Source organism: Osmerus eperlanus, chromosome 21, assembly GCF_963692335.1.
Source record: "Osmerus eperlanus chromosome 21, fOsmEpe2.1, whole genome shotgun sequence".
Lineage (NCBI taxonomy): Eukaryota > Metazoa > Chordata > Actinopteri > Osmeriformes > Osmeridae > Osmerus > Osmerus eperlanus.
The window spans coordinates 7,821,065-7,845,381 of record NC_085038.1 but is presented as its reverse complement, the minus strand read 5'-3'; the positions used below and the strand labels follow the sequence as shown (position 1 = coordinate 7,845,381).

The following is a 24,317-nucleotide window of genomic DNA, read 5'->3' as shown; positions in this document are numbered from 1 at the left end:
TCCTTCCTCTGAGGGCAGTCAGAAGCAGGGATCAGCCACATCCTTTTGGGGGCCAAGTCCAAGTGTTCACCGCCTGTCTGCTCAGGAACATAGACGGCAAGGCATTATGGGTCCCAGGAAAGGGAACTAGGGAAGATGTTTTTATGGTTGATGTCACTACAGGAAACGGTCTAAAACGGTTAACAGTTAGAATGCACAACAGCTGAGCTGAAGGACCTTCTAACTCCATTCGAATTTAAAGTTGGTAGAGATGTCTCGCCATCTAAAATGACAATAAAATGGTAACGAGTGGTATACAAAATTGTTATGCTGGTTTTATGCCAGACTGCCCACATGGTTCATCTAATATATCACTGGCACTGGCACAACCAACTGTGCAGCAAACATGTCTGGCATGAGAAATAAAGTCTGCACAATTGATGGTGTGTCAAATCTGTCTTTATTGTTTCAGGCTTTACCACAGACATATTCTCCATTGACAGACAGTAACATACTGTAACAACAGCGAGACCAAATGTTAATTTCCAGCAACATTCAATAGTAGTTTGAACAAGTCTGTCTTTGGTATTCAGCAAGATATAAAATGGGTGTTCAATATTTGGACTTTTAATATTTATTTTTAGTTGAGTAGGCTACTATTTGTATGACATGGACAGAGTTACTCTCACTTCTAGAAAACAAGATGTAGTAGTTACCATCCATCAAATTATGTTTTCATATGAACACTTTCCAGACAGATATGTTAAGATCTTGATTTTCAGCAATACAACAGACTCATCATGTTAGAATGAGGCCCTGACCTGAGATCTAATGGAAATAAACACCACAGAGAGCCTGCTCGTGCCTAGTGATCCAGTGTTTCAAAAGGCTGACTACACAGCTTGTCCAGGAATCTCCTCTATTGTTTACTACTACTAGTAGGGAGAAGCTTAATGTGTGTCCTCCTAGTTTTAGGTTATACAAGTATGCAGAGAGAATCAGAGAGACAGCTCACTCAGCTGCACTGACCTACAGCCCACACAGGCCAATGAGACAGTAAACAGGTCACATATAAGGTCACACGGAATATGAAGAGCCAGTTTTTGCATTTCCATAGGGCAATATAGAAATAGAACAATAGACAACAGCGCAACTTCTACACAATCTGCCATAGTAGGCCTCTTTTATACAGGCAAATGTGCTTAGCTACATCATTATACAACAATACTTTTCAGAAATTCTTACATGTGTTTTTAGCTCTGTTTCCAACAACTGTGTTCTTACTACCTCCAAAACAAATGATAAACAATAATAAAATCGGAAATAGCTGATCAATGCCACACATCACCTACAAGTCCCTAACCGATTAATGGCCACTGAAAAATCATGTAGACAAACCAATGTTCCCTAATAACATTTCAATTGCAGTCAACACAAGGGCCAGGTCGGTAGGACATATCTATATCTATAAGTCCCTGACCTACAAACCATGTATTTTCATATTGTTCACAGACAGAACTGCAACAGCAAGAGCCGATACCAGAACATGCCCAATCTCCGGCTCTGTGAGTGACAGGTTACAACAAAGTAAACAGCAGTAAAATAAACCATGCAAACAACTCTGTGGCAGAATCTCATAGGCTAACTAAAAGTCAAAATGTAAACTGGCATCCATACACTACAGCTATTGTTGTACATTCCCTTCTTTCTATTGTTAAACTAGAATTGTGTTTCCAATGACCACATTCACAGAGTGTAAAACAAACAATCAAAACAAAAGCGTGCTGATCAGTTAAAATTGAAGATTGCTCAAAGACCTTCCAGAGGCTGTGGTACTTTGGTAGTGTTATACATTGTTCTTCATTTCACCCTTGAACCAGAAGTCAGGCGTAGGTACAGAAGTCATAGACGGATGAAGCGGGTGCCAAAAGTTACATTCAGTAATCTGTGTGTGTGTGTTTAGGCAGATCATTGATTAGGTACGTATGTCTATAAATTCTTCACTGGCACAGTTCTAACCCCACTCAATGAGGACAATGTAAACACACAAATAAAAAATTTAACCATGAAATCCACCCTGTAATGCTTAATTGTTACCGTATGGGTTTTCCAGCACATTTAAAACAAACATCCTTGCATGAGATGATGGTGTGCAGGTTCAATGGGACATCCAGCTCACAACCTCTGGGTAAAGTTCTCGGGGAAGACCCCCTTGATTGACATGTTCTTATGCTGAAGCCAATGATCTTCTTTCACACCCATGAGCCAGCCGTCATCCTGCACACAGAGACAATAGCATATACTTAGAGGCGGATTCAAGATGGAGTCAATGATAGATTTGTGAACTCAGTGTACATGATGTACAATAGCTCTTATCTCCTTTCTTAATGTATTGTTCATTATGTAGAATAGATTATACAGTATACATATTCAGGTAATACAGCTTATATTGTAAGTGTCCTCTTGTCACTTCTATACAATAATGTGTTGGGGTGGGGGAAAGATTCTATTCACATATGAATCACGATTCAGTCTTATAGCGATTCACAAATTTCCCATTCATGGGAAAATGTGTCCAAACTTTTGACTGGTACTGTATATATTTTTAATGTAAGCATATATTGAATCAAATTTTGATTTTTTTATCGAATCCGTGACCCCAAGAATCAAATAGAATCGTGAGGTACCAAAAGATTACCACCCCTAATAGACGGTAAGCTGTACATTTCTGTTTAATATTTAACCGTGTTGCAGAAATAAATAAGTCTATTCAAGAAAAGTCTACTTATCGTCACTGTATTTCGTGAACGAGTTCTTAGGAATCCTTCAGCATACTTTCACTTGTTTTGTAAGTATGATTAGAAGGCAGAGTATTCTGTTTTATAACTTGGCATTAGCAGAAACAAAACGTACGTTGTCCTTTGGCATTTAGTACATTTGCATTTATTAATTCAGCTTCTATCCAAAGTGACTTCCAAGAGAGAGCTTTACAAAAGTGCATAGGTCAATGATCATAAACAACGAGATAGCCCCAAAAACATTGTGGGTAGCCGAAACATGAAATATAAAAATAAGTGCAGATGGGAAGAAACATAAGAGCATCTAGTTAAACAAGTTACAAGTTTCTTCCCATTGGCACTTATTTGCTTTTCACAATGTATGCTTCATGTTTTGGCTACCCGCAATGTTTTGAGCCCATCTTGTTGTTTATGATCCTTGACCTATGCACTTTTGTAAAGCTTTCTCTTGAAAGTCGCTTTGGATAAAAGCGTCTGCTAAATTAATTAATGTAAGCATATATTGAATCGAAATTTGATTTAAAAAATCGTGAATCAATTTTTAATCGAATCGTGACCCCCAAAAATCGATTCGAATCGTGAGGTACCAAAAGATTCCCACTCCTAATAATGTGCATTGTTTATTGATAGTACATCTACTTCAAATGCATTCAAAGGGATTCAGAACGGACCTGTTCATCAGGGTTGTCGAAAGCTATGACCAGCACCACATCTCCAGCCTTCATGTCCAGCTCATCCCCATCAGTGGCTGCATAGTCATGCATAGCTTTCACCTGGAAACACAGGCAAACCAATCAGTAGGTACCTGCCCCTTTCCCTCTACCCTACTACTTAGTTGGTCTCCATGGTCACAGATCTCGGCTGTGCAACAACAACAACATCCCCCACCTTGAAGGTAAATCCGTCAGGCATGTCTACCCCATCAGAACCGTTGGTCACCGGACTCTGGGAATGCAAATCAACAAGAAACCAACACTTATGAGACAAAGAGAACCATCCAACAAGCACAATGTAGAGCTACGACGACAGGGAAGGCTTTGCATTCTCATTCTTCTGGCTACAGGCTCATTTTACTTTCTCATTGTACTTACCCCAGCAGTGTCTGCTGCAGCTTCTGCTGAGTCAGTCTGTGTGTAACAGTGAGGAGGAGAAAAGGAGAGGAAGAAAGAGTCCATTAGTGACTCATGAAAAGATGGGAATGACCAGTAGGTGTGTACTTCCCCAAGCACAACATGAACACCCAGCCCCAGACATGAAGAACACGACACACAACACACAGAAAGACATGACATGTACACGCATGTCCAAACAGACCACTAGCTAAGTCTTACCACCACCACATCGTCTACTTTGCCCTACAAATGAGAGACTGAAACTTGATGAACCTCCAAAGCGAGCCATTGGTCGGCATGTTTTTTTTTAAACTGCCACGATCCCGGTCAACGATCAACTCAGCTGTCCATCATGGTGTTTGTGAAGCCTTAGTCTCTCATCTCTACCAGGCGCGTAACCCCAGGGCACAGGCTCTCTCCTAGGTCGTCCCTCCCCCTCCTACTCACACTGGCCAGCTCCCCTTCTCCGTCTGCGATCTTCTCCCACTGCGGCTGCCCCTCAGAGTTAGCCCAGCCCGTCTGCCCCTCCACAGCCCAGCCCGTAGCCCCGTCCTCCTCCCCCAACCCTACCTGGGCCCCTCCATCGTCTCCCCAGCCACCCTCGGACTGCACCGCCTGGGGCCCGTCCTCGCCCCAGCCCGTCTGGGCACCCTGGCCTCCTTCAGCCTCATCCCAGGAGGGCTGGGTGTACGACTGGGGGGCGGCAGGTTCGTCGGCATCCCAGCCTGGCTCGCTGTCCCAGCCGGGCTGGGTGAAGGGAGGGGCAGCCGGGGTAGCTTCCTCCTCCAAGCCTGCCTCCTGGACGTAGTCGTGGGGCTCCTCTGTGGCCGGGGGTTGCTCTCCCTTGGGGAGGGAGGGGTGGAGGGGCAGAACGGGGTGGCAGGTAGGAGGGGGCGGCAAAGGGTGGAGTGGGAGAAACGTGGGGGTGTTGCGGGTGGACCCGTGGGTTCATTGACGCCGCATCAAAGGGTTACATTGGTTTTGAGGACATGGGTTCACAGGGTGGGTGGGAGTCATGGGGCAGTGTTTGAGGATCAGGGACGACATGGGACCAAGCGGGGGGGATGGAAGAGAGACCGGTGAGTCCTGATATGTGACATGATGAAATGGTCCGAATGTCTCGCGTCTCGGACCCCCATTCTCCTCCTCCCTTCTCTCCTGCCTTACAGTCCAGGTCCTTCATTTCAGCATGAACACAATCCTCTCCTCGGGCTGAAGCCAGTCCCATAGACAGCTTAGTCTGATTTGCATATAGATAACAGAGTGTATTGGGGGGGGAAAAAGTCTGTTGACCCTCAGGGGAACAAACAGGATAAAGAGATCAGGAAGAACTTACCTCCCACGATTCCAAAGATGGCGCCTTCCGTGAGGCATTAAGAGATTGAGAGACCGGGTGAGATAAATGAGAATGCAGATCAGTGAATTCTATCCCGACACCCTGTCGTAAAGAACTTGGCACTCAACACCTTTCATCCACCAGCCACAAAGACTCTGTCTGCCTGTTCTGCTGCTCTGCGAAGCTGCATTGTATGGAGAGTGTACGGAGGGCGTGAAGGATCATCCCTCTCCGTGCTTAGAGAGAGTCCATGCATACAAAGGCCATGCATCAAACCAGGGGGTGTGAAGGGAACCACAAACAAGACCCAGATCCTGTTGTAAATAAACCCAGACATGGAGACACAAAGGTCTGGTTCCTGTTTGTGATGACGACACACCTCTTGGTATGCCTACTATTCTACAATCAGCGAGTTCCTCCGACGGCAGCCAGCGTTTGACCCCCTGAACCTTTACCCCCTGTCCTTGTCTGACCTTGGGGAGACCCACCTGGGGGGCGTGGTAGGGTGCAGCCTGTAATACATCCAGGTCCATATCCAGTAGACTAGCCCCTACTGAGGGCACACAATGCTACACACACACAGACACACACAGACACACGCATGGGAGGGAGAGAAGCATCAGGTTTACTGGTCGAAGCAACAGGGAATCTGACTGGTTGTCGAGGTACAAGAGAGAGAGGTTGGGAGGGAGTGAGGACACGTGGTACAGGGCAGCCATAGGACAGTGGAGGCTGGCTGGCTAGGGATTGGCTGACGGCAACATTTGTTCAGGAGCGTTCCGGCGAAAGGGGTGGGGGTGAGAAGAGGCGGGAAAAATGTCAAGATGCAGAGAATAAAAAGCCTCCTGGCCTGACGAAGGGCTGCGAAGGAAGAGAAGAGCTTGACCGGAGCGTTGAGAGGAGCAGGAGGTCGTGGTGCTGTCTGACCTGTGGTGTGGTGTCTGGGATAGCGTCGGGCACCATGGCCTCTTCGAACAGGTTGATGATGTTCTCCTGTTTCAAGTCCTGAGTCGGCGTGACCCGGGGGGGAGGGCGTGAAGGAGGTCCGGGCCTCAACTGGGGAGGCTGATTATCGGGGCATGCACACACACACACACACACACACGAGGTAGTGGAAGACACAGGCACAGCACAGGTTAGTAAACACACCGGCTTACTAGACATACATGTTATGACACTATGGTTGATATATTTATTTTTATATTCAATCCTCTCATATAAAAGTATTAGAGAAACCTCAAACTATCAGTGTATATTCCTCATTCAACATTACAAACACACTCACACACACACACACACACACACTTTACTGGAAAGACACAGGCAAAAATAGCAGACCTTACCTTGATTGGAGAGTCAGAGGTTGCATTGTGATTGGCTCCCTCACTAAGAAAGAGAGGTGAAATTACTGATTGATTCTGCCCTTTCCCCTGATAAAAGGGACGTCACTGGTCTGTGTGCAGTGGCACATCATGACCAGATGAGGGAAGCAGTCCCATGCACTTAACTGTGAGCACATATCATGGAATCAACAGCTTAGTCCATAACAAACAGGTTACAATGGGATCTTACAACAATTACAATGGGATCTCTGACCAACGACTTATACAAACAACTTCCAAACAAAACGTCATGCTGAACAGCAGAGTCTCCCAGGCCGACATGCACAAACCTTCCACACATTCTTTCAACGACCTCAACAAGACCCAACAACAAACGGCAGGTCAGCGACGCGACTCCATCAGGCCTCGTCACCGCACACGCAACCCGAGGGCGCAGCCCTCCTACAGAGGAGCTCTGGCCGGGCGTGCGACGCGTGACCACACACAAGAAGGAAGTCTCTAACAGTCTCTAACTTGTGTATTGTTATCTGTGGTCGTGACCAAAGCCGTTACCTCTTCACGGGGGTTCTGGTCTTCACGCCCTTTCTGCAGGTGAGGAAGGGAGGGGGGGGGGGGGAGTGGGAGGTTGAGGTCTACTGTGAACTTGTACAGTTTGAACCTCAGTCAATGGACTGGACATGCATAAGACATCGATCGTTTCGCGGGGGCTTTGATGTGTTTATTTTTGGCTGGTACGTGTAGAGTGGTCGTGTACACACACACACACACACACACACCGTGGGGAAACGTCATTCGCAAAAAAAGGCCGAAATGCGTCGACTCACTTGACCAGCCTCTGTTCGTCCAGTTTGGTCATGATGTCGTTCAGGTTCACGTTGAGCTGGAGACCAAGAAAGAAGAGCAGAAGGTCAACCAATCAAATCAGTCGGCGGGTCCGATCAGTCCATACGGTCATGCAGATCTGCCATTTCACCTTGGCCATCTCTTTGTGGAACTTCTCCTGGTATCCAGCCATACCCTGGAATGTGTTAACGTAGAAGCCAACACGACTGCAGAGAGAGGAGAGAAAGAGAGAGAGAGAGAGAGAGAGAGAGAGAGAGAGAGAGAGAGAGAGAGAGGATTTGGGGGTTGAGAGGGTTTTCCTGTCCCATCCTGACTGCCAGCACCCCGTGTTCATGTGTCTCGTGAGGACATTCAGGTGGTGGTTTTCCGTTGGGTGTTGTGGCCCCCCCCTCACCTGTTCCATAATGCTGGGAGCTCCTCTTGTAGATCCACATTGATCTCGTCAAACACTTTCTGAGACCTCGCCAGCTCCTCCTCGGCCTGTACACACCACACCAAACACAAGAGGTTCAACACAAAGAAACGGATTCTGGACATCCAGCATAGCTTCACCGTCATTTCACTCAAATGAATAATGATTGAGAAAGGGCTGGACTACTGGTTGAGAGTGAGTGTTGGGGGGGGGGGAGTAGGGCAGGACATGGGTAAGCAGAGCAGGACATGGGTAAGCAGGGCAGGACATGGGTAAGCAGGGCAGGACATGGGTAAGCAGGGTGGAGCAGGGGTTTGTAGGGCAGAACAGGGCAGGGATAAGTAAGGCACGGGTGAGTCGTTTAGGGCAGGGCAGGCGTGAGGGTTTGTCAGTACCTGGCTTCTGGACAGGTTAGTTTGAGCGACATGATGCGCTGAGAGCATCCCCTGAGCCCAGCCAGGGGCAGCCTTCTCCAGGACAGACATGGGCTAGCCGTGCACACACACACACACAGAAGAAGAGGCAGGCACAGATAGGAGAGACCGATAGGGTGGAGAGGGAGAGAACGAAAGTAGGACAGTGACGGCCAATTTTAATTTAGAGAACAAACATTCTGTGAAACACAAGCACATGTTGTTAACATCTGGCTATTCAGCAGCTGCCAGACTCACAACTAACCAACGAGAAACCTATAACTATCATACAGTCGTCATTCGGTACACTTCCGCACGGCGGGATGCCCTATTGAGTTTGCCTACCTTAGCCATCTTGACGTCGTCCTTCTTTTTGCCCTTCTGTAGGGAGGCAAAGTGATGTCTTGCACTGTCATAGTCCACAAGTTTCCGGTCACGCTTGGCAATGCGTGCCTGGGTTCCACAAAAGAGGGAATCACAAAAGGGAATCACAGACATAGAAATCATTGTCTGATGATTGTCAGAGGTGAAACCTCATCGCATTTAAACGGCACAGCAGATTCAGAGGCTGCAGTATAGGAACATACTACATCAACATTGATGATTTCAAAGGTCAAAACATTTACCGTATAAGTTACAAATAAACACAAGTTATGTAAATATAGGTTTCCAAGCGGCACATACACACCTTGACGTCGGGGAACTGCGCCAAGTATGTATCCATGGAGATTAGAGACTGGTCCACAAGCTTCTGATAGTAGTCTGTCCACAGAGAATCTGTGTCCTACAACATTCACACATGGATTGGTGCATGCACGCACACACACAAATACACCAACACCATAGGTCGACGGACAATAGGGATGATAATGTCACTGATTCAGTTGGAGATGTGTACCTAGCTCTACTGGGTAACATTAGGGAACTATTGGACCACTACAGACAGGCTAGACCTAAAGCTCCTGTTCTTTACCTCCAGGTTATTGTCCATCTCCTTTTCTATCATCTCCTTCTCAGGTGGAAGGATGAGAGGAGAAAGACATGCAGTTAAGAAAAGGGGAGGAGGAGGAGGAGAGCGTGTGGGGCAGGGAGGAGAACTGACTGGGACGCTTCAGGAGGGGGACAAAACAGGGATCGAAACGTTGGAGATAAGAACCCCACCCACCCACACCAAGGTGTCAGTTCTACCCACCTCTGCCATTGCGTCCACTTCTTCCTTGCCAAACCAGTCTGGTTCGTACATGTCTGCCAGACAGTCCTGCAGTCGCCTGGACGCTTCATGCATGGCTGGGGAGACAGACACACAGGCAGACAGAAATACACAACAGAGTTAAGACTGATATTGACTGTTTTAGGACTACAACACGCAAAAAGAAACTGATCGGAGTAGGGCAGGCTTCTTACTTTTTACTGCTACTAGGTAGGCCTTCAAGTCTTTCTGCAGTTTGCTGCCCTCTAACTGGAAAAGAAAAGAACATCTAATGGTGATGGTGGTGGTGTGTGGGCTTGTGTGACGAGGGTCGAGGACAGGGGGACATCAATAAAACAGGGAGGGGTTTTGAGAGGTAGGCAGAGCTCACCATCTGCTTGTTGAAGTTTGTGACGCCCTCCTCGAACGCTGTGTCCCTGGTCTCATCTGCTTTCCCCAGCTTCTGAAGGACCTGAAAGAACAACGAACAGCCATGCCATAAATATCTCCACCAAAACTCTGACAGACAGACAGACAAAGACGAGCACTGAGAGGAGTTATCACATCCACAACGTGACCATGATTATCGTCCCATGAGGAGGAAATCAACAATAGTCTGACCCACAAAAATGGCTTCTTTTCCATTTATTGGAGCAGCCTTTAGCTGGTCCTGCAGCCTATTTTAGGCCTGCTGTCAAAGCCATGTGTCTCCACTGTGTCTCTAGGAGACCAGCTGACACCAGGGGTGGGAGTGTTCACCAGTGTAATGTCGCTCTCTGTCACTATGCCAGTTACACTTCCATTTCCCTTATGGCCCCTTAAGTTTCAATTCTGCATTCTTGTTAACCTCAGACTAAGGCATAATGCGAAGTATTGAAATAAATGTGACACAGGAAGGACAGTTAAATAAGAAGAAGTCAAAGAGCTAAATGGCACAAGTTCAGAAAAGCCTGATAGCAGAGTGGAGGCATAGGACATATAAGGACAGAGAGTGCTAGAAAGGGCACATTGTTGTAGATATGAAAGCCACCGGTTTGGGCCATCTTTCTGTCAAAAGAGGATGTTACCAAGGTCAACAGCTAATCTGGTCAGCTGACAGCTCCTCCACACAGCTCTAACACCCCGGCCACCTGGTTTCCTAATCCTGGCCGGGTCGGGCCCCGGGGCCCCGGGCCCCCGCCCACAGAGGGCCTGGGACTTCCCCTGCAACCTACACCAACGTCAACACCACAAACTTATTTTGGCCGGGTATTAGACACATGCCTGTTCCATTTCTGTTCAGAGACCCTTGACCGATGCCACTATTGTTTGAGCAGATCTAAAATAGCTGGTTAGTAATAGTGGTTGTTTCATAACATGATTTCTCAAAATTACTCAAGCATATTATATCATCAGTGAATGGAGACGAGGTCATGGCAAGAGACAGCAACAAAACAGACAGTTTAGCATTGAAAGACACACAGGGTCCATGGTCCAGAATGGGACCTTGAAGACCATAACATATCTACTGGACCACCACTGCAGACAGACAGACTGAGCATGTTCTCAGTTCAATCAGACCCCCATTGTTAGACTTTACTGTATAGAGACTACTACTACTACAAACCCCTTCCCCCGCCTATGTCTCCCCATGCCATGGAGGTCAGATGTCAGGAACTACAACCTTCTGAGAAGAATGTCTGGTGGGATGAGTGGGGAAGGGGGGGGGTCTGGAGGGATAGCAGGAGGGTGCTGCGGAACTCTATCCAACCCCCCCCCGTCCTCCCCCGTCGTCAAGACTTCCATCTTTTTATGGCACACGGGACAGGGGGAGATGCTTCAGCCCCTCGCCAGGAACCTCGAAGAACTCCAACTGTGACTTAACACTCCGGCGCCAAAGTTCCTCTGCGCCTTGAACCAGGACGCAAGTGGCCTCGCTGTACGAATGGAAAGGACTGCTCTCTGTGCGTGTCCATTTTGTCGCGTACGCTCGGAGTTGTCATATGCTCGTGTGTCACTCAGCATGAATTAACAGTTTAACAGTGGTGAGTCACACAGTTTCTGAGAGGAGTGAATACCATTACAGTCTATTCTTGGACATTGAAGACTATGAACACCCATAAAGTATGTCACCAACTACCAAGTGCTGAAGGCACATTCTCTATCGCTTTCTATCATACACTTTGTGTCCCTGTTCATATTCCATAGTGATTCCTTGCTTATCTAGGATTTCATATTATATAAGGTATCTAGGTATAGCCACCATGTCAGAGTGGGATGTTTGAGAGGGCTGTTGACAAGCTCAGTGTGCATTACCAGAAGCATCTCTCGTTTGACTTTCACTGATGACGGCGACTGGCCTTTTAGCGCTGTTAGAGCCCCCCGAACTCCTGTGATTATGTCACACTGTTCAGAACACACACACACAAACATAAGGTCCCTGTTGGACAGGCCAGCTCCCTTTAGTTACCTCTCTTTGGCTTTAGTTGGTCAACCACTAAAGACATGAGGGCTTCAGGAAATGACAGGAGATTTTCCAGGAGCCAGACAGGTTTACGTGTGGGACTGTATGAGCGTGCGTTTTCCTATCTCTCTCTCTCTCTCTCTCTATGTACCGTCCATTAGTGTGCATCACAGAAGCCTGAGCAATGGTCGCTCACAGCTCAAACTGGTGTTGAATTTCAGCACCTAAAATACCCCCCAGATACCCCCCAGGACTGCCAACCCCAACCACCACTAATCCAAACCTCTCTCTCTCACACACACACACACACACACGCACGCGCGCACGGGTTCTGGGGTATTAATGAGAGGAAGGAGGCCTGTGATCTATTCATAGATAACCCATGGTCCAACACTGAGGCATGCTGGAACAGGACAGGTGTGCAGGCAAGGCTGAGGGGAGGGTGGGAGGGCGGTGCTGGTGTCTGGGTCTCCAGGGAGTGGGAGGGAAGCCAGGGGCTGGGCCGGTCACCTCTTGGGGGAATCATTGTTTGGGTTGTCAATGACATACGGGTGAGACCTACGCTGGTGGAGGCCCAGAGGTCAGTGTCAGAGGTGTGTGTGGATCCATACAGCGTGCGGGGACAATCAGCCTCATCCGGTCCCCCCTGGAGGAGTTCTCCCATCAGGCTGTGCACACAGACCACCTCCTGGTCTGGTCTCTAGGTCTCCCACAGCAGGTACAGACATATACATCACTATGACAACCATGGTAGCACTCAGTGTCCTCAACATTTCTCCAACCAATGGTCAACCTTTGTTGAAACCTTAGGGGAGGGAGGTTGCATAAGGTTGCAAAGAGGTTGAGGTGGCATAAACCAATAGCTGGCGACGCTGACTTGGCAGGGCAGAAGCTGGGGATTAGGGGCTCCATGCCAACATAGGCTGTGTAACACTCTTCAACTGGTTTGGGTTCCAGAGGGAAGAGGAGACATTGACCTTCCCACTGAAGCAATAGAAATGATAGGTGGTATTTAACCAGGAGGCTAACTATACTATTCCCCTCTTGGAAACATGCTATATGCTAAGTGCAGCACATTCAGTAAGTCTTATTTGAGTCATACAACCCATGGGATCCATCCAAATGGTTGATGTCAGTTCCTGACTCAATGGGATGACATATTGAAGTCGTTTTTACTCTCTGACACACACACACCTTCTCTATCCCTCATCCCGTAAAGTACAATGATCCAGGTTGAACATTTTTGACAAACTAAGAATTATTTAAGGAACATGGAAAAAATATTTTTCCCTGCCCAACTACATGTTCTTGGCATCCTGTTGTTTGCAGTCGAGCGATTAGAGTGTCGCGGTTAATACCTTACGGCTTAAGCAAGGAGAGTGATTAGAATAGACAATAGCGGGGCTGCTTCGGAACCTGGGATGAGCTTGTAGGTAGAGTGTTGACATGTCGCAAGCAGACTTGGTGTAGATACATCATATTCACAATAAAACGACACTGCGAATGTATACGTTTGTCATATTCATAGCGAATTGAAAGAGGGATTGCAATTTTGTCTTGACAAAGTTGCAGACAAAATAGATCAATGCCCTGGGTGACACAAAAATGACCTAAATGTTCCGCTATAGTTTCGTGACATAAAAAAATACTTGTGTGCTGTTATAATTTACTAAAGCAGGGTCTTATGACTTTGTTGCGCATCCACAGCTGTCAAAATGTATAAGATATAAACCTAATAGAAATAACGGTGAAGGTGTTTTGACATTTGCACCGATTGAAAGGGAGGTAAGCTATTGAAAACCACACCACGGACTGTCAAGCCAAACAAGATGTATTGAATACCAGTTTAAGTTTAAAAGTAAGCAACAGTTGCCTCATGTCTCTGTAACTTTATAGCCTACCCCTTACCTTTTCTTGAGCTCTGGTGAGCTTTTTCTGTACATTGCTTGCCAGTTTCCCGGCGGTGACCCCTTTCCCCATCTCAGCCATTTTACACTCCTTGTGTAACGGATCCCCAATACTTGGACAGTTGATAATATGTAAAAATGGGTTAAGAAAGGGCTACAACTTGTCGAATGAGGGAGTGTTTAAGAAGGAGGTACTCCCCAAGACTCTGTGCTGCGTAAAACCCTCCTCAAGAACGATGTGGGTTGCGCGTAATTATAATCCCGATGACAACGTCTTAAAGGTGCAAAACAAAACCTAACGGTGAAGTTGACTAACAAAACAAACTCACATGTAAAACAAAGACAAAATAAAACGTATACAAAATGAGTCAAAAAGCGTATGTATATGTTGCAGGTTCAGATATCCTGTACTCTCCGTTAGTTGCTTAAGCCTCCAGCCCGATATGGAGCGATTGGGTTTCCCTTCTTCTCTCTGTCCATCCCCTTAAAGGCACAGTTATCGCTGTTATTATTAGCCGACAACTGTTTCACTACATGCAACTGGTGTCTGTGTTACTTCTTATAAACTGTGGCACATTTGGGTAAGGACTGCATGTTGTTTTAAAATGCTATATCCCTGGGTTCATATCTCATCATTTAAAAGTTTACAACACGCGAGTAAATGTCAGAGAAAACTATGATTTTAAGTATAAAAATCCTGCCTTCTTTTCAAATTGAGTAAAATACCGGTAGATGGCAGCAATGCAATCATTTTCACAGCCAAACCAGGAACATTTCCGTAATATTTAATTTAAAAAATAAATCTTTAAATATATCATCATCAGTTTTAAACATTTTAGATATCTCTCTTTTACAAATAATACAAAGATTTACACACTGTTCTAAAATATATAAATATGTTCCATTTGTATCCTACATTTATTTTGTTCGACTGGAAGTGTGAGTTTTTTTTAATGACAAAATCTTTCTCCAAGGTGATCTTTAAGAAAACACAGATTTTCTGTATGATACTACTTTGATTTCAATTTGATCACACTCCTTTAAGCAAAAGGCTGCATATCCATAACAAAACACAATTCAGCTTTTCACAAGACGATTGTGAGTGTCAATATATACTTTTCATATTGGCAAACAGTCTGTTGTCAGCAATGTAAAAGAGCATCTATTGTCATCCTTCAGAAATGCTCATAGCTCAATTCCCCCCCCCCCTCCCCTCCTGGTTTAAACTTCATGACAGTCTGTCTGACTCCCTTGTCTGCCTTGATGAAGTTCAGACCCTGTTGGCCCTCCAGCCAATTAGATGTCCTGATCTGTTTGCATCACTCTTATTGAACCAATCCTACTGCTTCTCTGTTCCTCCCCTCCCCCTAAGGTTTCACTTTCCAGGCTCCTCCATTCCCCAGGGGTGGAAGTGTTCAGAGTCCAGTACCAGGGTGCCCAGCCAATAGAGGATCTGAGAATACCAATGGAGTCCATCTCCATGATGACCGGTGGTGCCCGTCCATCGATGCAACAAGCGGAGCGGGTAGAACGCCCAGTGGGCCAGAGTCTGGTGATCCACTACCGCGTAGCACGACACCACCGCCCCGTCCACCACCACGGTCCCCTGCCTCGTGAGGGGTGCATATGCACCCCTGTCCTCCCTGACTACGACCTGTGTGATCCGCGAGAGACGCGCTGCGCTGTGTCTCTCTCCCTCCTGAGTCTTTGCGGTTATCAAGCACTGTCCTAGTTGAGCGTCGCTGGCAAATATTGTCCTCAAAGCACCAGGAGGGGGCACTGTCCCCTCGGTGCAGTTTCCTTCTGAGACAAACAGAAGATGGGCTGCTGTGAGGGACAGGCTGCCCCCCCCTTCTGTCCTGATCATGTAGAACTGCTTCCAGGTTAAGGGGTCACGGTCCAGGAAGGTGAGGACCTCGCTGTATGCCAGATCCCCGCTGCCGTCGCTGCCAGACGAAACAAGAACTCGCTCACTCGCCTTCAGGTCCCGCATCGCCCTTTGACCCCCGTCCTCTAAGGTCACCATCGCCCCTCCGGGGAAACAGCCTCCTGACTTGGCCGCCACCGAATGCTCTGAAAGTGAAAGAAGAAAGGGAAAAAAAGAAAATGTTTAAACAATACTTTGTTTAAAGTGGGGTCCGGTACTCAGTAGCAGATTGGCTACTCCCTTAAACTAAATATTTACTTATTTTACCTTCTAAAAGTACAATAAAGAACAAAACAAATCTTGAAGATAAAAGGTATTTTTTCTAAGATCAGTAAAAGTGTGCATGTGTGGCATTTAAAGGTCTGCTGGGACAGTCTCAAGTCTATCTAATCCAACACAAATATTTGGGGAAGGTGGGAACCAAGGCCAGGTGATAAGATTAGTGATCTTAGAAACAGGAAGGAGGGAAGAGAATAAATGTACAGGTTAATCATCTCAGGACTCGAATGTAACCTTGTGTTCTGAACACACATGGGAGCCAACCGTGTCTAGAACTGAAATCATGTAAAGGGGATAATACAATAGCTCTAACCCACTGACTTATTCGAGGGAGTGCCTCAATGCTCGCTTCTGTTCCATGTGATTGGTCCTATACCTGTCCTTCCCCCTCCCTCCCTCTACTATGGAAGGGCCGTGCTCATTGGACTCTACTTCTCCCGGTCATCACTGGAGGTCCAATGAGGAGGTCCAATGAGGAGGTCCAATGAGGTGGTCCAATGAGGTGGTCCAATGAGGTGGTCCAATGAGGTGGTCCTATGTGCTGGGCTCTGGAGGACTTGAAAGTGAGGCTGAACTTCAAGGTGCCCCATTGTTTCAGTAGTGTAAATTGAGTCATTACTCGACTTTCACCCCTCAGTCTTGCATTTAGCAGGGGCCTGGTATGACAGCGCCCCCTAGTGGCTTCTTCCTCTTGGTCTCCTTTGCTGAGTATCAAATTTGCAAATGGTACAAATCGTGTTCACAGAAAGGGAAAATCGAACAATGTCAGTAGCGCCAAAGACACAGCTGGTTTTACGGCTGGCATGACGAGTTGCCTTGAGTGAAAGTCTATGCCTTTCAGTTTGTTTTTCAGTTGTAAAATAAAAAAAATGACGCTTTGGGGCTGTCTTCCGATCAAGTCAAGGACTGGTAGCTGGCAACCCGATCTGGGTAGGGAGGAGAGAGAAGCAGAAGAAGAGGGGAAAGGAAGAAGGAAGCAGAAAAGGGGAGAGAAAGTCAGAATCTCAGTTACCACTCAGAGAACAATTGGAAAACCGGGCAGGAAGTGGGTAAGGGGCTCTCAAAGTCTGAAGTATACTTGCTCAGTTTAAAGTAACTAACACTGGACTGGTCACTGTGTCCCAACTGGCCAAATGAAGGATGATACAGTAAGAAAGAGCCGAAAACACGGAACTAACAGAAGCAATGCTGCGTATGAACACAATGACATAGGACATTCTGTCATTTACTAACAAGGGGGAGGTGGGCAGGGCTGGGGCGGGGCGGGTGAGATTTTAGGAGTGGCATGAGAAAGATTGAGTGAGTGACCACACGATGGTCCGCACGCACTTGAAAGTGAAGCGCCAAGCAACCGCAGACTGGGAAGGTGAAGGACAGATGGAGTGTTAGGAGAGGCAAGAAGACAAGCGTGTGGGAGAAACAGCAAAAGCGCCAGATGAGATCCCAACCAGCTGTGACCAGAAGGAAAACGTCTTAGTGCAGGGCGATGAGGTGGTTGGAACCTTGCTTTAGTTGCGTGGTCTTCAGTGGGATGTTGTTAGAGATGCATGGCCTGTCCGCTCTTAGTGGGAGTCCCCTGAGGGACTCTGATAGGTCCCCTCCCGGGAGTGAGAACACTACGCCTGACACAAACTGCCCCGCTGAAGCCAAGGTGAGAGGTTTCTGTGTTAGTGGGGGTTAAAATTAAGAAAAGGACATCCATGCACTCAAACGGTCCTTTCTCTAACTTCTTTCAGATCCACATTCTCTTGGACTTGACCTCCATCCCATCTCTCCCCTCCCTCCGTCCCTCCCTCACCTCCCTCCCATCTCACCTGACTTGACACTGCAGTGCACGTGGGCCTTGGACTCGTAGTAGACCCAGTCGAAGCCGGCCTCCACCGCCAGCCGGGCCAGCATGGCGTACTTGTTGCGGTCGCGGTCTGACGTGGTGATGTCCACGGCCCGGCCCTCGTAGTGCAGCGACTCCTCCGAGTGGTGGCCGTCCTCGTCCCAGCCCTCGGTGACCCGCAGGCGCACGCCGGGCCACAGGTTCATCACTGAGATGGCCAGCGAGTTGAGCTTATCCTTACAGCGCTGCAAAGGGAGGAGGGCGACGGAAGGGAGCGTGAGAGAGAGGGCGTGGTTAGCGATGGACGGACCTACATGACTGGAGCACACATGGCAGGAACAACCTGGCTCTTTGTGAGACATCCGTTTGTAGCACGGACGGACAGTACCCCCCATCCATCCATCGACCACAGACAAGCTCACACTCCCAAACCCAATGGTTTGGGAAAGTCTCCTGTCTCCCCCACAATGCACCACGGCAGTCACCAGCACCCACATGTTTGCTCTCTGTGGTGAGCGAGGGAGCCATGGGGCTAACTTAAGGCCTGGAGAAAGGTTGGAGGGATGGAGGGATGGAGGAGTGAGGTTATGGAGGTGGGGGTGAAAGGGAGACCGAACTGGGGTCTGGTGAGGGTGAGCAAACAGAGGGTGAGAGGACCCATTGAGGACCCTTAAGACGCCCCCTTCTCTCTCTCTCTCTCTCTCTCTCTCTCTCTCTCTCTCTCTCTCTCTCTCTCTCTCTCTCTCTCTCTCTCTCTCTCTCTCTCTCTCTCTCTCTCTCTCTCTCTCTCTCTCTCTCTCTCTCTCTCTCTCTCTCTCTCTCTCTCTCTCTCTCTCACACACACACACACACACACACACACACTTGAATGACACTGAGACTGTGAGAGATTACAGAGACAAACATGAACAGTGTGGCAAGCCTGTGCAACAGTCTGCACCAGTTAGAATACACTATTGCTTATAAAAACGTCCACCAGTCCCCGTGACAGTGAGTCCATGCATCACTGCTGTGGTAAATCAACCTATATGATTAATATTGGGGCTTTTATGTTGGGTTTATGGTTTTTTATTCATGCTAAGTGAAACGACGAGCGTGAATGAATTCTTTCTTGAATGAATAATTCTATGAATGAACAGTTTTCCAGGTTGGAACTCTAGCTCGAGGATAAGAATAGCTCATTGCGGAGTTGCCATAGATGCCTTTTCACAGAGTAGTGTGGATTTTAACATCTATTTTTTTCTCTGCGGTCACAGAAACGATCTGGAGTTCATAAATCAGACGATGAATTTTGTTAGTTTTCCTTTCAAGGTACAGATCGACGGGGTTTCTGTAGGAGCGGTTTAGCACTAACCACGAGCTACACAAACATTCGATGCGGAGTTGACAACACGCGCCTATGCACACCTATGGCTTTGCTACAGAACAGTCAAGTCTGTATGAGCGCCCCAGTGCCACTCGCGGGCAGGAAAGTCACCACTGAATCAAAAATAAGAGGCGAAAAAATGTGTATAATTAAGGCTTAAACGCAAGTGAAGTGGACTATTTTTGCACATGTGTGCTGCAAAAACAAACAGAAAAATAACACAAAATAGTAAAAAACAAACAGGAGGTTGTCTCCTGCGGCTGGCGGCAGCGGTCGCGCTTGGAGCTCATAAATTGTGCGCAGGTCAAGTTAAGCGCGCAACACCGACAGCGCGGACCGAGGTGACAGCTAAAGACGGAGTGGGCACTTTTATTCCCACGTGGGTCTGTGGGACATAAACGCTGGTGCTTAGAGAGGAAACCCGTGGTCTCAAGAGGCAGATATAAATACGTTATTCCTAGGGAATTGAAGTCAAATAAATTCCACTCAGAACCACATCAATGACCGTGTCGTAAAATTTCTGACAGTCCAGAAGGCGACCGTTAACTCTGGCCAGTCAGTCTGAAACTAACGGTAAACATTTGTACATGCACGACTCAGGCTCTAACAAAATAAGACGATTGGGTGTTTCCTTCCCCCCCCCCCTAAAAACGACGTAGGCTAAAACAGAGGGCATGGTGTTTTAATTAAACGTTACCACGTTTCCATAGCCAACGCTACCTTTTTTTGACACGGTGTTGCCTAACAGTTTCAATTGATTGAGGCAGTGCCATTTTGACCCCATTTGACATGTCAACACACAGTCGATGTCATGTGTATAGCGAACATACACGGAGGCCACCCCACTGACGAACCAAAGCAACACCAAGTCAAACTGCATATCAATATTTGAGACAACTATAGGTATTTGAATTGCGTGACCGTAGAGCGAATGTGCAAATATGCACTCGCCGTAATCAGCGCACTCCACTGCGTTGAGACATATGCAACCCAAGTCAATAACATGAAATCGATAACGCAGGTCCACGAGTTTAAAGGCTGAGCAAAGTACAAGAGGTAGCTTTAATACCCAACCCGATCTTAAAGCCAAGGTCTCAAGTGCAGGGGAGCCTTCGGAGAACATGTTATCATTGAGCTTTGGATCTCTCCAAGGAAGTCTTACCTGAGTCATCATGCGGTCAGCACCTGTCTTCTCTTCATCTTTGAAAATGATGTCCGGGTTGTAATTCGGAGCGAGCTCCTTGAAGCGCTCGGAGTTCCGGGTAATTTTCCCTTCATATCTGCCACTTGCTCCCAAAGTCTTCTCGGCGACATTAGGGCTGAACTGCTTCAAGGAAAGTGGTGCAAGTTTTCTTGGGGACCGCCTTTTGCCATATCCCCTTCCCGGTCCGCAGCTCTCACCGACCGGCGAGAGAATCAGGGCGCACCAGGCGAGGCACGTCACCAGCGAAGGGAGCCGCATTCCACTCGCGTTGGCGGCCACCCCGGCTGGTGTCAAACTTTCACTAATATATTAAAACACCTCCTCCCCCTGGTCGCTTCTTTTCTACCGTTTCTTAGTGTCAAGGGGGAGGAGGACAGATTCCTTACGAATGAATCACTAAGTCCCCAAAACTCGCCATTCCCGGCGCGCAAAAGGACAGTGCGTAATTGGAGTCGTATTATCACGCCGGCGTCTTTTTAAACCAAAAAGATCTTAAACTGGTAGTACTCTCAGCTCCTTTCACCGTGTAGCTCTCCTATTCCCAGTCCCGGCAGAAGCAGAGGCATAAATAGGCTAAGTCAGTTTATCTTGGCAAACAGGTTCAAAGCAGTCTATATAGTTGTGAGAAGCGGTCACAGACAGGCCCAGTGCGCAGACTGTGCTTTTGGGTAGCGGTCAAAGGGTGTCCCCGCAGCGGTTTCTGCCACTCGGGCCGGTTCTCAATGCGTCCCTGTGGCGCGAGGCTCTCAGCTGAAATGGAAATGGAAGAGATCCGACAGATGAGATGCCGTGGAGGAGACCGCGCCCTGCCAGTCCTGCCCTCTGTCCCAGCCTACCTCTCCTCCCATCGGGTCAGCCCGGATGAGTCTTCGCTTTATTGCCACACGCTCCGCTCTCTCCTCAACACCACTGTGTGTATGCCAGAAGGCTAGACAAACATCAGTGTACGGCGGTCTAGACTCGCGCACACTGACACTGTCCTTTGGACCCTTGAGACTATCTTGAACTCAAATGTGGTAAAATGAGGAAGAAAGCACGCATGTTCGCAGGAACACACACACGCGCGCGCTCGCACTCTTCCTCTCTTTCACACACACACTATCGGCCTTGCATTGGAGATCATGCGCAAAGAATTGAGTAGATCGGTGAGAAGCGCGGTGAATTGTGCCGGGAAGGTCCGGTTTCACTGACAGAGACAGGACATCCAACACCAGGCGACTGCTGGACCCCATCACGGCGACTCTGCCCGAACCCATTAAAGTCCTATTGAGACAATGTGCTCACACTGTCGTCGGATATCCCCTTTCACATATTTATTGGATTAGTAGCGTAACAGACACCTAATTAGCGCAAATGGTAACAATAACAAGTTATGGTTTCTCAATCATAGGAAATTTCATTTAAAGACACGTATTTTTTTTTTAAATAGCCTACGTTTGAGATTTAAAAGTTTTTAGAAGGAATAAAACGGAAAAATAGAATTAGGAGTTTCAATAACCCAATGCTACACAACTTCAATAGCATTCTTGAGACGCTCCGACACCTTGAGTCAATATCGCACTCTTCCTCGAGAAGCAGAGATCAGTCGTCTGAGCCTCAGTCACCCAGTCTATCGACCAGCGTCCACTAGATTTTCCGTTTACACTGACTAAAGTAATCATTACTCAACACGCATAACACTACTCACCTGATGAGGTCTGATTAAAAATATACTGTATGTATTATATTAACAATATCCACAGTTGATGCAAAAACAGAACAAGAACAACCAGGTAGAATCTACCTAATCCTGATCCATATTTGACCCGCATTTGTGAAACTTATTTGTTTATTGGTTATAAGACACTGAAGCATTTAAAAACAGTAAAAAAAAATACAACAAAAAACAATCAAAATGCCTTAAGCATACCTAAAAAGAATTCAAAATCTAGTTAAAACAGGCTTTCATTTTAAAGTATTGCTAATTAAAAACATAATAGCTAATAGCTAATTTCTCTAGTCCAAGTTAGGCTACATGACCATAGTATGTCAGCAGTGTGGATTTCCTGCCTGTGGTCACCTAAACAGCCCGACCGCCTTCTTCTTCCTGGGTCTGGAGGCGGGTCTGTCTGAGCTAGCAGACATATCAGATCCAGCCTGCAAGGTAGTGGAGGAGAAACACACAGGTCAACCACACTCAACGACCTTAGAAACCTCCGGTATTACCGGACGTGCCCCATGTTGGCCCTGTACCTGTGGTGCAGTAGGTCTGGTGGGTTCCGTGGCTCCAGCTTGGGCCCCCAGGCCGGTGGGGGGGTTCTCCCCAAGACTGGGTTCACAGCTCCCAGCCTCTCTCTCTACAAGACAGCAACGGATACACACCTTAGCAGGCAACACCTCTATCCCCATGGAGATAAAACTATGGGTGACACCTTCTGTGCCTGAAGATACCTGCTGATGTTTGTTTGAGATAGTGTGTGTGTGTGTGTGCACCCGTGGAAATGGATGACGGCCTAACCGGTCACTGGAAATGGTTGATAACATGGAGTAAGACAGCGCAGAGGGACAGGGGCAGTGACCGATCCGAGGAGAGGGGATCAGACCTGGGGGTGGGTTGAAGCTGGGGCCTGGGTCCTGGCTCTGAGCGGAGGGGTCACCCTGGTCCTGGGCGTTCTGCTCAGACAGCTTCCTCTTGCGGGCATTGGCGTTGCCGCGTGTGGTGACGGCCGTGTAGAGCTGCTGGAGATCTGGGTCGAACCCGAACCCACCCTGGGGGAGCCGCAGCTGGGGAAGAGCCTGGGAGGAGGGGAGGGCGAGGAACACAAACACCTTTGGGGAGTGAGGGGGGGACCCATCTTCTTAAACAAATATTTCACGTTATTAACGGCTGAGTGTGGGTTTGGGGCAGGAGTGTAAAGAAGACTGACTCAGGAAGCTGTCAAAAACAGACAGTCTATCCCAAGCACAAAGAAATATCAGAGGAAGAAAAGGAAGGAAAGCTTTAGGGAAACGTGACGTCTTAGTGTCGGGCCCTGGCCTGGATCTCTCGGTCACATGTCTGAGTTTCTGACCCCGCATGATTGAGGTGTGACCGAGGGCCTGATAAGAGTCTAATCGCAGCCTTGTTACTGGCACTACGAGCCAGAGGTAGCCACGCAAACAGGAACAACACCACAGGAGGCAGGAAACGCACACACACACACATCCATGTGCACACAAGCACACACACACCCATCCATGTACACACAGGCACACACACACAGATCCAGGTACACACCGATCCATGTACGCACAGGCACGCATACACAACCATGAGCGCACATTGATTTTCTTTCTTTTTCTGGAACCGCCGACCTAGCCACACGTCTGACAGATAAGAACTTATGCAAACTTATCCAACATATGCGTATGCACGATTGGCACATATAAAAACACACACTATTCATTCTGCTGCCGTTTTTTTTTTTTTCTAATCCTTTTTCAAACGGAGAGGACAAACTCTCCAAATTAGCTCTTCAAATATTGACCGGGAAAAATTGGTGGTCTCTCGCTGCTGTCAGTGAGAGAGGGGCTCCTAAACATACTCGGTCAGGTTTAGAGGTTTGCATTGATTTATTTTTGTTATTTGTTTGTTTAAATATCGTAAAAATAAATGTATGCTCTGGTGAGCTTTGGTTCTCCTTTGGGCACAGAGAAACCAATGTGCTCCATTGAAAGTCACTCGAGTAAACGCTCCTTCTCTTTACTCTGCTCCATTCTCCCATTTGGTGGCTTCGCCTGATTTTTCCACTTTTATTTCATCCTTCGCCTCAACGCAAACCCATATCAACGACCAAGAACATCTATTAGTTAGCTTGTTTCAATCTGAAGTCATAGCTAGGATGAGTATCTGAGAGAAGCGCATAGAGTCGTATATATCACGGTCCTGTCCACTGCACGGTCCTCACCTACCTCAC

General features: G+C 47.5%; 3 protein-coding genes across 9 annotated transcripts in view; all 3 read right to left on the bottom strand.

Moving 5' to 3' along the window:
• Positions 1–420: 420 nt before the first annotated feature.
• Positions 421–14,224, bottom strand: bin1b (bridging integrator 1b). 7 transcript variants are annotated; one of them, XM_062446383.1, is made up of 20 exons: positions 13,777–14,224; positions 9,817–9,897; positions 9,641–9,695; positions 9,429–9,523; positions 9,210–9,245; positions 8,925–9,020; positions 8,582–8,689; positions 8,219–8,311; positions 7,806–7,891; positions 7,542–7,617; positions 7,393–7,448; positions 7,121–7,153; positions 6,569–6,611; positions 6,153–6,290; positions 5,226–5,249; positions 4,337–4,732; positions 3,869–3,904; positions 3,666–3,722; positions 3,449–3,550; positions 421–2,256 (listed from the first exon to the last, which is right to left on the bottom strand). In XM_062446383.1, exons 1-20 carry the CDS (start codon positions 13,855–13,857, stop codon positions 2,155–2,157), a joined length of 1,794 nt encoding a protein of 597 aa, XP_062302367.1. In that variant the 5' UTR covers positions 13,858–14,224; the 3' UTR covers positions 421–2,154. The 7 variants fall into 7 exon arrangements, with proteins under 7 accessions (XP_062302367.1, XP_062302368.1, XP_062302369.1 ...); XM_062446384.1 differs by lacking the exon at positions 7,121–7,153; XM_062446385.1 differs by lacking the exon at positions 9,210–9,245.
• A 320-nt stretch (positions 14,225–14,544) lies between these two features.
• ihhb (Indian hedgehog signaling molecule b) lies at positions 14,545–21,264 on the bottom strand. The gene is made up of 3 exons (XM_062447056.1): positions 20,341–21,264; positions 17,796–18,057; positions 14,545–15,848 (listed from the first exon to the last, which is right to left on the bottom strand). Exons 1-3 carry the CDS (start codon positions 20,638–20,640, stop codon positions 15,151–15,153), a joined length of 1,260 nt encoding a protein of 419 aa, XP_062303040.1. The 5' UTR covers positions 20,641–21,264; the 3' UTR covers positions 14,545–15,150.
• A 928-nt stretch (positions 21,265–22,192) lies between these two features.
• The window catches only part of nhej1 (nonhomologous end-joining factor 1), a 9,102-nt gene continuing 6,977 nt past the window's right edge, over positions 22,193–24,317 (bottom strand). Inside the window, exons 7-9 of the mRNA XM_062447057.1 lie at positions 22,965–23,157; positions 22,615–22,718; positions 22,193–22,518 (exon numbers count right to left, since the gene is read on the bottom strand). Coding sequence (XP_062303041.1) covers positions 22,438–22,518; positions 22,615–22,718; positions 22,965–23,157 — 378 coding nt within the window. The 3' untranslated portion in view covers positions 22,193–22,437. The remainder of the gene's footprint in view (positions 22,519–22,614; positions 22,719–22,964; positions 23,158–24,317) is intronic.